General features: G+C 43.5%; 1 protein-coding gene across 10 annotated transcripts in view; it reads left to right on the top strand.

Moving 5' to 3' along the window:
• Positions 1-15,296, top strand: part of FRMD4A (FERM domain containing 4A) — a 411,715-nt gene that overhangs the window by 378,599 nt on the left and 17,820 nt on the right. For all 10 annotated transcript variants that reach the window (XM_081023499.1, XM_081023500.1, XM_081023502.1 and 7 more), the window contains 4 exons: positions 1,004-1,137; positions 7,019-7,141; positions 12,022-12,250; positions 14,298-14,354. In XM_081023499.1, the coding sequence (XP_080879625.1) occupies positions 1,004-1,137; positions 7,019-7,141; positions 12,022-12,250; positions 14,298-14,354 (543 nt within the window). The remainder of the gene's footprint in view (positions 1-1,003; positions 1,138-7,018; positions 7,142-12,021; positions 12,251-14,297; positions 14,355-15,296) is intronic.

Below are 15,296 nucleotides of genomic sequence, written 5' to 3' on the forward strand. Positions count from 1 at the left end.
GTTAGAGATTTTGGTTGATGTCAAATGGGAATTCCCACAAGGAATCTCCCTTTTCAGGAAGCTCTAAAAAGAAGTTCCTCTAAAATTTAGTCATAATGAGGAAGCGAGCAACTTTTGGATGTGGAAGATGAAGGACACAGAGGTTACACAAATTGTAATAGCAGAACCACAAGAGGGTGGCACTTCCGGCTCGGTAGCTGACACAGGAAGACCCTGACAACTTGGAGGTGGAGGTCTCAACAGGGAGGCAGCCTCACGCAAATGGCTTTTTCTTGCTGCAAGCTGGCCGATTGTTGCAAGCAGAACCTTGCTGTCAAAAGGCTTGATGAGAGTGGAATCATAGACCCCTGGAACTACAGAGGTGGAAGGGTCATCTAGTCCAGTCCCCCTGCAATGCAAGAATCTCAACTAAAGCCTCCATGACAGAGGGCCATCCAACAGTTTAGTTGCTTGCACAGTAATTTCTTGTTTCATGGCAGATGGATGCCACGTAATCAGCAGAGTTACTGGAGTCCGCATGCATTTCCGAGCGGCAGACGCAATGGCTGCCACGACTATGAATGACCCAGACCATGTCTGTGGATGAAGGTATCTGTGAGCAGCCAGATGGCGAGGTGATTATGGGAGACACCATAGGAGAGCATGGATAATGCAAAGCTGACTGAAGGGGCACCGAGTCAGCAGCGAAACAGAGCCAGGAAATGTGCTAGTGATCTGTTGAGAGATGCTCATGCCTGGGATTGTCTCTCTGCTTCGCAAACTTCTACTGTAGATGGGAATGTTAAGAATGACATGATCTTAACAACTCATGTTTGTTGGAATGTATTTAAATCTCATTTGTGGTTCAGATGTATAGCCTCCTCCTGTTAGTATAAGCTTAAGAATGTGTTGTGAACAAACACAAGTCCTTTTTGAAAAAGTCCACAGGCACCAGCTTCATTGCTGCTGCTGATGTGCGCTCTACCATGTCAGCTGCCCTCATGCTATCATTGTTTATTGACAGGTTCCCAAGAGTCAGATAGCTCTCAGTCTGCCAAGAAAGACATGCTGGCTGCCTTGAAGTCCAGGCAAGAAGCTCTGGAGGAGACCCTTCGCCAGCGCCTGGAAGAGCTAAAGAAGCTCTGTCTCCGAGAAGCGGTAGGCCCTGTAGATTTTTATAATCCTTGGAAACCCCTTTGTTGCTTCTGATGTGCAGCAAAGCATAGAGTGTGTGGAAGGGGTGGCATCTTACAAAGTCTCTGCTTTGCAAAGTGGAAGGCATTGCAATCCCTTAAACACCCACAGTTCTCACGGAAGTCGGTAAAAGATCCAAATGTTTAGCAGAAATTCAGATACACCTGCCTTCGACATTTCAGTTTTTACAAATGTGTTGTGATATTGCAAGTGGAAAACAAAATGAAATTTCATATCTCAATTTTGCAATTTCCAATGTGGGCAATTTGGCAAATGCAAGGCTTAGGCAAAATTTCATTTCAACAACTTGTCCCTAACATGACCCAACCTGTTTCTCCTATAAATCACAGCTCCTTTCCAACAGTTCTACCCTGATTTGATAGTTTGGATTTTGTTACACATTACAGGACAGCATTCATCTTTTGTGATTTCCCACCCATTGCCAGTTTCCGTAACAGATTAACTATTCAGAGCATGTGGATAATTGCCATGCTCAAGTGTCCTGTGAACATTGCTGTTTCCCTTCGCAAGTACATGCGTTAAGTGTTACAGGCTTCAAATTTCTGTTCACATGGGTATCATAAGATGCCCTGAGAATTAACACTAAGGGGTATGATATTAGATTTCCACAAGTAGAGAGCCTTTAAGTTTAACATTATCTTTCAGCCATGAAAGTAGAGAACCAATGTTTGGGACCATGATTATTTGAGAGTAAATAGATACAAGTGGGACCTACAAAAAACGTAGAGTGGTCCTGATCAAGATGACAGCATTCGAAATTTGGCAGGCAGTAGGCTCATTTGCCCCTGGCGACCAAGTGAAGATGCTAGAAGGCGTCTGACGTCTCCACCATCCGGAGGTGCCTGCCTGGAGATCATTGGATGTTGCCTGTTTTCTCACACTAGAACCACATCCTGTAGAATTCCATCCATTATATATTATCTGCACAGTCAGAATGAATTTCAGGAACCAAAAAGCCATGTTGAAAAATACCACTTTCGAGCTGTCTGGCCCAAAAATGCCAACTAGGCATTCTGTTTTGGTGACTTGTAACCCTGGTTTAAGGAGCCATTTGGTGCCTAGCTGATATATCTGAGTTTCTGCACCAGGAGTCAAGTCGGCAGACATGTGGAAAGCAGCTTGGCTTTAATTTTGTATTCCTATTTCCGATTCACTTCTTTAAAATATTATGTATTCAGGTAATCCAAATTTAGCTTCAGAACGGACTGAATTCTGTGGCTTACATGAATCATGCAGATGTATGCAGCTTGTATATCGCCTCTATTTTGCATTATTTACCGTATTTTTCGCTCTATAGGACGCACTTTTTTCCCTTCAAAAATGAAGGGAAAATGTGTGTGCGTCCTATGGAGCGAAGACGCCATAGCCCCGCGACCCTCTCCCGGCTGGAGAGGTGACGCGCGGCTATGGCAGGAGCCTCTACAGCCCCGCGTCACCTCTCCAGCCGGGAGAGCGCGCGCGGGGCTAAAGAAGCCATAGCCCAGCGACCCTCTCCCGGCTGGAGAGGTGACGCACGGCTATGGCAGGAGCCTCTCCGCTGCGCCTTTCCGCTGCTCCCTGAACTGCTCTTTGGGGCTGGTGGTGGGCTTCCCCCCGCCAGCCCCAAAGAGCAGGTCGAAAGGTACCTGAAGCCTGGAGAGCGAGAGGGGTCAGTGCACACCGACCCCTCTCGCTCTCCAGGCTTCCAAGGTAGCCGCCTGAACGCACCTTAAACGGCACCTTGTTTTAGAGCGGGAAAACAAGAGGGGGAAAGTTCTCCCCCTCTCTGCCCAGCGCCTCCTGCCACTTCGCTGAAGGGGCGCTGGGCAGAGAGGGGGAGAATTTTTTTTCTTGTTCTCCCCCCTCTAAAACAAAGTGCGTCCTATTGTCCGGTGCGTCCTATGGTGTGAAAAATACGGTATTTTTGTTTTGGTAATCATGGGGAAGAGCAAGGAGCTATGCAAAAACTCCTTCCTAATCACTAGATATCTTGTTCAACTACTTCTGTTTTCTGAGATTTCCCCACTCATTCCGTATACGCTGTAAAGTACCTTTGCAGCCGTGAGATCTAGAAACTGACCCTTTTCAACTGGAAGCTGCTGTTCTTTGGAAGCTGAACTGTGCATCCAGCACAATGCTCTGGCCTTTGTCTGCACTTCCGTAAAATTTAGCATTCTAGTCATTTCTCAAAACTCTTACCTAACCCCGCAAAAGGTCAAGTAACTGGAAAGCACTTTTCAGTGAAGAGCGTAAGGGAAAATAGCTGAGCTGCTGAAACTTACTTGATCGTTTCTTTTTCGCATAAGAAGCAAAACTTGACTTTGGTAGTTTGCCTACGTGAGTAAGGTTTATAAGGTCAGGTTAGGCCGACATGTCCGTGCCTAAAAGGTTTTGCTCAAATCATCTGTATAACATTTAAGCCAATTCAATCATCACCCTCCAGTTTTATTCTAAATTTCTCTCTCCAGGCTCCCATAATTTAGTTTGTTTATTTTCCTGTGGGAATTGCTGTCATATAATGAGACTGGTAGACTGAGAGAAGGAAATGAATTGAAACCCTTGTGGGTAGCCAAACTAAGTTTGCCCCTAACCATTTGCAACAGTGGCATCAAATTTCTGCAGGCTTTGGTTACTTATTAGTTCATCTTAAATTACAGGAGCCAGGCTGCTAATGCGCTTTTTGTTTTATGGGGCAAGTTTAGTAGCCCAGTTTGCTGTCCTTTCTTTAAAAAAGAGCAGACTTGTTAGAAGTCTTGCATACCTAAATTGTTTGGCTTCGTTTTTTTAAACTGGAGGCTGTCCGGTTTGAAAGAGGGTTCAAGCTTTGAAGGTATTTGGTTGTTTGGTTGATTTATGTGCACACAGACACAACTGGTGCTGATCTACGTTCATCTTTTGCTTTAGGAAATGTATCTTAACAGTGATTTTTATGACAACTTAATATTCACGGCTGAACTTTTTTAAAAAACATATTCCAAATAGCAGTTACACTGAGATACTCTAATATTTCTCTCAATCTGATAGGTTTTTATTTGGTTATAAGCAAGACACTAGAGCAAAGAAGTTTGTTTGAAACTCCCAAATCATTGTATTGATGTTTCTTCATAGACACAGCCATTTTATCAATGCTGGGATTACTAGCCCTTTGGAATCCACGGCTCAATTGCAAACTGGAAAAACTGTTCTGGGCATCACACTCACTGCAACCTGTTCTGTTGGCTACAGTAGAAGGCTTCTTTTAAGCCAAATTTCTACAGGTGAAGAGGAAGCCTTTTGGAGGCATGTGTGTTTGTGGACATGACGTTGGTGACCCCTGTAGCACATCTCTGTATGCTTGCATATATGAAACTATGCCAGAGGTGTAGATATTGGTAATATCTCTTATTCCAAGCCCTGACATTCTAGATACTCCTTATTAGTAGAGCTGTTACCTAAATAAATAAGTTTGTGAATTTTAATTCACAAATAAATGTGAATTTTAACTATAAAATTTTAATTTGAATAACAATAGTTCTGAAGAAATTATTTGTTTTTAAAATATGAGCAGTCTCATTATTACCTTTAAAAATAACACCATGCAACTGTTCTTTTTGCAAATGGGATTTCATATAAAATGTTTTGCATCACATTTGTAGAGTCCATGTTGCTTTTGGGGCTGATGCCTTTTCCAGTTGGTGTGAATACTTCAGGCTGCTTTCCTAAACAGCAAGAACGTGGGGAGAGGGAATGAGGGGAGCAGCAGAGCTAGAGAAGCCTGTGGCTGATCCTAACATCACAGTGATGACAGAGTGACACTTCCACCCAGTGCCAGGGCGGGGGGGGGGGGGGGCTAGCCAGGTTTTTTGCCCCGGGTGAAGCCTCCAGAGGCACCATTGAGGCTCCCTGCCTGTGTGTGTGTACACAAATGCGCCTGAAGGGGTTGCCAAACTGGGTCTTTGACCTGGGTGAAATAAAGCCTAGTTTTGCCCCTGCTGTCACTTGACTTGGCAGCGCCAGGTATCACACTGCAGAGCCAGGAAGCGCCATCTTGAAAGAGGCACAAGGTGGAGCGGCTCTTCTAAGATTATGCCTTTTGCGTTTGGTTTTGTAAGGACTTGTATTTTTTCGGGGTGGGGGGATTAAAAAAAAAATCTGTGCTGATTTAATTGGAGGCAGGTTTTATTTGTATTTTATTTATTTAAACAATGTATATACTGCTTAACAGCATAGTCTCTAAGCAGTGTATATAGGGTTAAAAAGATACAATAAATACGTTAAAACACACCATATTTAATCAAACATTTGAATTGATTGTGCATCAGCTTCTAGAGGCTGCGCTGGGCTGACATGTAAAGCTGCCCTTAGAAAGTGGACATAAACAATTCAAGGCCTCCCAGCAGCTCATTGTGTGCTTAAGTTAAGCATCAAAAGATCCAGGCTCTCCTTTCTCAGTGACCTGAAAAAAGGAGAAAAGCTCCACTGAGAATCAGAGTCGGGGCAGCAAGCAGGAGGTTGTCTGGAGCTTCGCTTGCCTGCCACTTGCCTGGATAGTTTTTGCAGAAGGCTGGGGATTTTGGACTCTCTCAATGCTGGTGTTGCAGCTAGTGCACAACATTATCCCTCCTTGGCGCAGAGCCTGTTCCCTGCTCCAGGGCCATCACCTCTCTCTCTTTAGACAGCTCCGTGCCTTTGCTCTTCACACTGCAAACAAGCAACAATGTTTGTGCTAAAGGTAATGCCAATTACCTTTTTAAAAAAGTTGTTAAATGTGAAGGATCCACCTTGTTATTTTAGACTAATCTGTCCAAATGACTCTTTCATTCCACCATGGAATAATTTGGTAGTGGATCAAAATTGCCAATAAATAAATAAAAATCATCACATGAAACTTGACAAAATGATATTCAGCAGGTAAATATGATGCAGCTATTGTTTTACTGCCATTACTTCTATTACTACAAAATGTTTGTTTAGAGCAGGGGTGAGGGGTCAGATTATTATCTCCCCCCTATCCCCTGTGGGCCACGTTTGGCAGGTGGGTAGATCACCTGATGTCACAATCCTGTCACAGTCACCTGATGGAACCTGTTCAGGCTTGCAGAGTTTGAAATCGAATGGTGCAGGGAAAGGCACAGCCTGCAAAGTGCCGACAAATAGCGAAATGCTGTGAAACTAATCGTTGGAGCTTGTGAAACCAGCAGGTGTCCATTGCTCTGCCAATCCAACAGTTTAAACTCTCTGGTGTCGTAGAAACTGTACAGATTTTGACCAATATAGTAAAATCCGTCTCTTGCTTTACAACAATCTCCTGCCCAAGGAATGTTTGCTCTTAATTTAAACAAAAGATCGGGTGACATAAGAAAGAGAGATGAGGCACAGAGCAAGAAGGGTGAAAGTCGATGCAATTATGCACTCTTAGGCTTTGTTTGAATTGAGTGTGATGACTAAGAAGTTAAGCCACAGAAGAGAGAGGTTTTGAGCAGGGAATTGACAGAAGAGAGGTGAGACTTTGTAGGAGTTCTGTATATGGAGTTCCATATGGCTTCTTCAATAAAGTAATCTCAGAAAGCTTGACAGATTAACCAAAAGTAACTTTTACTTTCCAGTTTCACATTCTCTTCTGGTCACAGATGACAAAGCATGTGGCTCAACTACCATTCTTAAGAGGATCTTTCACAAAACAGAAGTTCTAAGTGAATAAACACACCCAGAAAGAATCAACTGTGTGTCCTTCAACCAGAAAAAAATGCAATATTGGTTATTTAAAGACAATATTTGTGAAATGCTATTGCATGTCTAGATAAAATCCACTTGCTGCATGTGCACAACACACAGCTAACTTCTAATATTTTATATACATTTGCAGGAGCTTACAGGAAAATTGCCAAGAGAATATCCCCTTGACCCAGGGGAAGAGCCCCCAATTGTGCGTAGAAGAATAGGTACTTCCTTTAAACTGGATGAACAGAAAATACTGCCAAAAGGAGAGGTGAGGATTGCTTTCAGATTCAGACTTTCTGTTTCTCTTTTGCACTATTAAATTAAAACACCAGCATTTAGCCTGTGCCAGGATCTGGAAAGATAGACTGAGTAAATCACTTACTGGAATTATCCTCCCTTTGTGCTCTTTAAATTTGATACTAACTTGTTGAATAGAATTTGTGGTCTTTTTATTATGGGGCATTCCTGATTATTTTGTTGTCTTGATATTCCTAGGGCACATTATGACTGTGAAAGATTATGAATTGCTTGCTTTTTGGATAGTGACATTTGGAGCAATAGCTCTTTTTCATGTTTGGGCTGATGTGTGGTAATTTAATGATTTGCCCAGTCCTATCCACATTTAATGGAATGTGGGTAGCACTGTGGTCTAAACCATAGAGCCTAGGGCTTGCCAGTCAGAAGGTCAGCAGTTCGAATCCCCACGATGGGGTGAGCTCCCGTTGCTCGGTCCCTGCTCCTGCCCACCTAGCAGTTCGAAAGCACGTCAAAGTGCAAGTAGATAAATAGGTACCCCTCCAGCGGAAGGTAAACGGCGTATCCGTGCGCTGCTCTGGTTCGTCAGAAGCGGCTTAGTCATGCCGGCCACATGACCCAGAAGCTGTATGCCGGCTCCCTCGGCCAATAAAGCAAGATGAGCGCCGCAACCCCAGAGTCGTCTGCGACTGGACCTAACGGTCAGGGCTCCCTTTACCTTTACCTTTATCCACATTTAACCCTAATTTGACTTATGGAACAGACAGAACCACCTTTTTGATAGGGGTGGGAGCAATGTTTCACATGAACACAGCATCTTGGGTCTCTCTGCTCAAAGCCCAACATTCTGTCCACCACGCTAATTAGCATATAAATGAAGAGAAAGTACTTGTCTAGACTAGTGACTTGGAAAGGCCATGCATTCTGTTGAAACAGGATGTCCCTATCGTGTGCCAAGAGGAATTTTCCAGTGAATGACACTGGTTAGACATGCTCTTTACATAGAAAATAACTCAGATAATGGTACGTTGTAGTGACTTGTTTAGTCTTCATTAGGAGAGACTTCGTTCGGAGTTAATTTACTACAGCAGAACAGTGATTTGTGTTAATGAACTTTTCCTCAGTAGTACGAGGCAGACACTTTGGCACAACTGGTTTAAATAGTTTCAAGCTGGTTTTATTGTCATGGCTGTCTCCGAAGAAGCTGCCACAGGGAGTAAAGCAGAGCCGCTGGGCAGGTGCTTCTGCTGCTCCCCCACTGAAACCTTGGGAGTTATAGTTTTGGGGACATTCTGAGACCCTAGTGTCGGAGTATATTTTTTAGTGTTCCTACATTCAGCTAAGCATTTTTTAAAAGTTAGGTGTGAATAACCAGCCATTTCCCAGCATGGCGAGCTGTGCTTTTTTGCTTTCCTAACTGGGGCATGGAAAGGAAGGTTGTATCTAGGGAGGCACCAATCCATCTAGTGTCGTTTTCATATGTGTTTATTCAGAAGTCTGCTCTGTTCATGAAATCCACACAAAAATTCAGAAACATCCATTTTCAAACACATTTGGGTATGTTTTTTGAGCCAAGAATTGCACCACTAAATTAAATGAAGTGTGAAATCTGAAGGATAACTGAGTTCTGGTCCAGAAGGTGAGTGTCAGGTCAGTTTGTATCAGAATTTGCAAAGAATGAGCACCTCAAATATCTATAATTGTGCCTCATGCCTTTTGATTGTAAGGACCACTCATTACATGTTTAGGTGTATTCCTAGGTAATTTTAAATGTTCTGTGTGAAACTGTAAAGTAATACTATGGCAAATCCATGTTGGTAAACACATGTGCCATCTGGGTATACTTGTCAAGAATCATGACTGGCCGCCAATCCTGCTGTATGCACAGCCAGCGGCAGAGTGAGCTGATACTTTCCCTCTTCTTAATGTGGTAACAGCCCCAGCTGATGATCCACATGTGAAAGTGGCAGGCTTGGTCGATAAGACTGGGCCATTAAAAAATCATACATCAAATGCATTCATTTTTAACAGTGCCTTTCATCTGCTGCCTTCACTGGCTGTTGTGGGAGATTTTCTGTAGTGAGGCGGCAGATCAGGATCTGAGTCTTAAAATATATTGTGTTGAATACACGTTTAATAAATTCAGTGTTGACAGAGCTTATGAAAGCTTCAAAGCAAAAACTCTTTCTAAAAAACCCCACACATACACAACAGCCATTCAGTCTGTAGCATTGTGAGAACTGTAGCTATGGATTTAAAGTAGTGGTGATTCATCACTGACAGCAAAGGAGATTTTTAAGCCAAGGTGTCCAGAATGAATACTTCAGAGAGACATATTGTCTTGAAGAGAGATTAGTTCACAGCAGTGTGGCTTCTTCGGTGACTGTGGCACTGACTGACACAGATAGATGATCTCTTTCCACAGAGCATATGATAGCTAGTTCCCAGCGTTTCCTTGTGCTGGCTGGGGGATGGGAGATGTGGTCCAAAACATCTGGAGGGCACAAGTTGAGGAAGGCTGCTTTAGAACTAGAACCCAGGACAGGGTTATGTTGGCAGGAACAGGCTTGGGTCTTAACCGTTAGGGCCGCCAGGGGCAGGTATACCCTCCTCCTCCTCAAAATGCACACTTTTAATTTATCCAGTAAAAGTGAAAATTCACCACTGGAGGAAAAGATGAGGTGCTGCTCTTGGGACCCAGTTGCAGCAAGAGCAATACTGTTCCTACACTGTGTGGCCCAGCCCTCATTGTCCCAGGTGCCAGAGAGCACACATACTCGGCACTCAGGGGGAGCTGTGCAATAAACAAGACTTTCATAGACCATCTGCTGACATAAGGAGCATTTTGCTAGCTGCAATATATATTTCTTTCAAAGATTCATGCCATGCCTCTTGCTCTCTGAATGAACCCCAGAGTTGCTTACAACAGGTTATGCCATTCAGTGCAAAGCGTACGCAACTGAACACAAACGGAACTGAATGGCTTAATCTCTGTGGTGCAACAACCACGGGAGATGCTGGGGGAATGTCACCTTAAAGGCCCCCTTCCCAGCTCTCTGGTGTTTCTACTGGAGCCGTCCTTTGTGGACCTAGGACAAGCCTGAGGAAAAGAGCCTCCCCAAAGTGTAGATGCCACCATCTCTCAGGGGTGAGGTTTTTCCTTGCCTGGGCCAAACAGAGTGTGGTGCTTGGCTCACTGTTTGCTGCTGAGGCAGCCAAGAGAGATGGCGGAGGAACATGATGTTAAAGCTCCTCTCCTCAGCTCTCTGATGTCCCTGCTGCTGCTATATATATAGGCCTCCAGTTAATACGAGGCAGTTTAGATTCTTCTGATGGAAACCTCAGTAGTATAGCAAATAGAAAATAATAAAATAGACCACTAGATTCATTCTTCTGTGGGGAAGGGACAGGAAGAAACTGAACTTTTGCAAAATATGGAAGGATTATCTATTGATGGTTTTAATTCCTAGCCTCTAACAGATGATTTTTCCTCATTTAGTGCCTTCCTCCCAGCGCTCGGGGAGAGAAACTTGTTTTTAAAAGACAAAGAGTCCTCTCCATGAGATTCCATGTTTGTGCGAGTACATGAAACACGTGTATGATTTTACAGTGTAACTTGTCCTTCTGACTGGTTGTGAGTTGTCGTCAAATATTTACTGTGGTGTTCAGTGCCGACACTAGCTCTATGTGTGTGTTATTCATGTGAAGGTCAACTGTGTGTTCCCTGGGGAGCAAGGCCTACTCTGCATCTGCTTCCTAAAGTAACTGCACATTATGCACAATTGTCTGTAAGGCAACAGCAACCTACAAGATGTTGCTGATGTATGGGGACTGCATGGATGGAATCAGGACTTCCAGGTGTGCAGGTGTCCTGATTACCCAGAGCCCCAACACATGCACAGGAACTTGCACATTGAGTTTTTCTTACAGAAAACCATGTGCATATGCTCCAAGAAAAAGTGCAGCTCACTTCTCAGTTAACACACAATTGTCTTACTACACAACTTTGAATTAGCAAATTCCATGGAACAAAGACCCAGGAATGTCAAGATTGTAATGCTGTGATTCCCAAGGTCCAATTTATACATTATCAGATTGGTGCAGCCATTTCTCTGTGGTTTGATTCTGCACCACTCTGGTAGAATTCTGTGAGGAACCATGTGAGTGGATGAAGGGGAATGTTCCCTTACTATGTCAAATGGATGTCATCGTCATCGTTGTGTGTCCCCCCCCCCCCCCAGTTCATTGTAGTGACAAGATAGGACGTTCATAACTACTTTTCATTACTTATTTGTGGTGTTGGCATCCATCTGTCCTGGGAGACAATGGAGGTGTGTGCCTTTGGGGGTGAAGTCAACTGTTGGAAGGTTGCAGCGCCTGCTGTGGCTGTGAGACCAATATGGGAGAGACATGTTTTGTTGCAGGCGGGGCAGCTAAAGGCATCCAGTTGTGCTGCTGCAGATGCGCCAGGGTGTTTCTTCTCTCTGTGCTCCTCCCAGCGGTCATTCCTCCTCTGCTCACTGCTATGGATGCACAATCTGACTGACTTATTTTGTGTAATACTACTAAAATCCACAAGACTGAGCAACATGAGCTAAAGTTGTTTTAGTTGCGCCATTGTGGTATGTAACATAGAAGAAAGCTGTTGCTTTGTAAATCTTCCCAGTATACACCAGCCAAACTTGCCCGTGATCAGATGTACTGTTAGTAAGCTGCTACACTTTTCACCTACAGAAGCATAGGCAGCCTCATAGTCCTCTTGGCTGGTCTCTGTGGGAGCAGTGGTGGACCTGGAGGGCTTTTGGCCTGACCCAGCAAGGTTCTTCTTCTCCTGTTCTTACATGCTCCATGGCTAAGGCACTGACAGCCACAAGCCTCTTTCTTGTTGGACAGGAAGCTGAACTGGAACGCTTGGAGAGAGAATTTGCCATTCAGTCCCAAATCACGGAAGCTGCCCGACGCCTAGCCAGCGACCCAAATGTCAGCAAGAAGCTGAAAAAACAAAGGAAAACCTCATACCTGAATGCACTGAAGAAACTTCAGGAGATTGAAAATGCCATCAACGAGTACCGTATCAAATCTGGAAAGAAGCCAACACAAAGAGCCTCCTTGATCATAGATGGTAAACAGAACCCAAACTTCATGATACTCTGATCTTTCTTCCTGATGATCATTTGGGGGTGGGTGGGTTGCTCGGGAGAAAACAATGCTTCCCAAGGAACTGATGAGGAAGTGGGTTTCTGGAAGGAGTATACAAATATTTCTTCCTAACCTCAACTTCCCATGAAACTTCAGCACTTTGATAGGTGAGCGCCAGGCAGACTGCTCTTCATGCCACACCTGGATCCTCAGCTTCCATATCTGAAGTTGTGTCTTCAGACCCTTTCACAGACACATTTCAGTTAATGGATACTGTTAAGAAATGTGTGTGCAGGTTAAAAGGAAAGTGGTAAATGACATTGAAACGTAAGTGAGTATGCAGTGCTATGTACTTTGGGGCAGGGGCATCAGCCCTCTCCAGGCGTTCAGTCTGAATGCACAAGGGCTTAAAGTCGGGTAGGGGCAGTGGCATGCAAGCCCCCTTCATGCCCCCCATGCGGCACCACCTTCACTTCAGAGGCTTTCTAAGTGCATTTAGCTGAGCATGCTTAAGTACCATATTTACGCAAATGCAATGTGCACATTTTTTGTTCAAATTACATCATAAAAATTAGAGTGTGCATTAGATTCAGGTAAATACAGTGGTAATAAGTAATTGCATCCTCGCAATAAGTAATCCTGATGGGGCAGGATTCCAGATACGTCTTCTAAACTAAGTGTACTTCATTAAAAGCCCCCTTCAGATCTTCCTGCTCAACATAAGAAAATTGAGATGGAATGACCACACCTACCATACTAGGTGTGCATGCCTCTGTTTCTCCTTACAGCTAAACACTGCTTTGAGGCTAAAGGGTTAAACAGTGGAAAAATTGGTGAAATAAATAAATAAAAGGGCTAATCTTGGGCTCTGATCTAGCTGGTTCTTTCCAGAGAAGGGATTGGGGGTGGGGTTTGAAAAGGGCAAATTTCACATTAGTGATTATACTCAGGTCCTGTTATACAAATGCTCATTATATGAAAATTCACTTATCCAAACGCGAGGAATTGGTACCAAAACCTTGCTATATACACCTCAGATTCAGATATCCAAGCAGCCAACCCTTGCGCAGTACTGTAAACAAATAAGCAGCTGTAGAGAAGCCTTACTTTTTTGTATTTTGCTGTCCACACCAGAAACCATGGTGGGAAGGAGGGAGAGAGATCAGACAAATAAGAGAGCATTTTTTCCCTTCCTTGTTTGCCTTCTGCCAGGTTTCAGGGGATTTTCTCATCATTTTAGGGTCAAAATTCTGTGGTTCAGAACGCATTAGAAAATTTCCCATAGGGATCAAAGGAAATCATCAACTCATGATGTAAACACATTTTGTTCAGGTAGCAGGACCTGCATGTATTTAGAATGATCATAATGCCTTTATATCAGTCACTGGTGCAATCACACTTGGGATACTGTGTACCGTTTGTATCCCATCTTAAAAAGGATATAATAGAGCTGGAAAAGGTGTATAACAAGGAACCCAAAATTTCCCTTATGGAGACACACAACAGCAATTGGGACTTCTTAGCTAGGAAACAGCTGAATTCTGAAGTCATGAACAGCAGGAAAGTGGAGAGACAGCAAAATGTCTCCCTTACTCATAATGCTAGATTAACTCAGAATCACACAGAAAAATGGAAGGACAGTCCACTTAGGACAAAATAAATGCAAGGAATTAAAACATGGAATCAGCTGCTACAAGATGTGGCAACAGTCACTTTCTATAGCTTCTAAATGGGTATTTAAAGGGGCAGATTCAGGGAAGATATGCTTCTTAAGGGCTGCATAGCAACAAAAGGGAACATTTCAAGGGCATTATTCCTCTGAGTGTCAGTTGCTGCCAAACATGCAAGAGCTGATCCTTACCTGCTCTGCGTGTGAGGTCCATGGAAGCATATTAATGGGAAAAGCATGTTGGATTAGCAGAGCTGTTCTTATGGTCTGACATGAGTGGATTACTGCTGTGGAAATCATGCTGGGCTTCACCACACCATGGAGCTACACAGTAACCTCCATATGTGTTTTCACTTGACAGATGGAAATATTGCCAGTGAGGACAGTTCACTCTCGGACGCTCTCGTTCTGGAGGATGGTATGTCCAACGTTCATTGCAATATATTGTATTTTATGTCTCTGCTGAAAAAAAGAAGCCTGTGTTGTGTCAAAGGAGTTAGGGCAGAATCCTGTTGAAGCTCAACACTTCTCATTGGTTTTAGTGGGAGAAGTTTAAAGTACATCTATCTCTGCCTTAACATCAATGGGACTTAAATGTACTTGGCTTTGGCTGGATCATCGCCTAAGGCTGTAAGAACTCATTTTTGCAACTGTAGTAAGACTTCCAGGACTCTCTCCTGTCTATATAATCTCCCTGGAGAATCCTGTACTATATGTTTTTCTCTGAGCCTACTTCACTGAAAATTGTTTTTGTTTAAAGTAACATTTCCAAGATAGTTTGGGATGATTTTATTTCGAGCAGTCACTACCCAAATATCCAAATAACCTTTTTCAACTGAAAAGTAGGCACAATTTCCTGCAACCAAAAGTTCAAGCAGATGCCACATCCCTTGTAGAATGATATCATACTGTCACTTGTAGGTATTTTGCTGCACTGAAAAACATACCCATCATCATCATCATTTTTAATTTGTATCCGGTCTTTCTATCTTACAATACTCAAGGTGGTTTACAAGCTGAAGAAACAAAAAATGTACATCTTATAACAATCTAATGCAATACAAAATGTGATAATAAAACAGAACTTTAAAATAGGCAACCTACACCAAAAAAGTAACATTCAACAATCATTAGAATAGTATTAGGTAAAGGGACCCCTGACCATTAGGTCCAGTCGTGGCCGACTCTGGGGTTGCGACGCTCATCTCGCTTTATTGGCCGAGGGAGCCAGTGTGCAGCTTTCCAGGTCATGTGGCCAGCATTACTAAGCCGCTTCTGGCAAACCAGAGCAGCGCACGGAAATGCCGTTTACCTTCCCGCTGGAGCGGTACCTATTTATCTACTTGCTCTTTGACATGCT

Source organism: Podarcis pityusensis (assembly GCF_964106645.2).
Source record: "Podarcis pityusensis genome assembly, chromosome: 10".
Lineage (NCBI taxonomy): Eukaryota > Metazoa > Chordata > Lepidosauria > Squamata > Lacertidae > Podarcis > Podarcis pityusensis.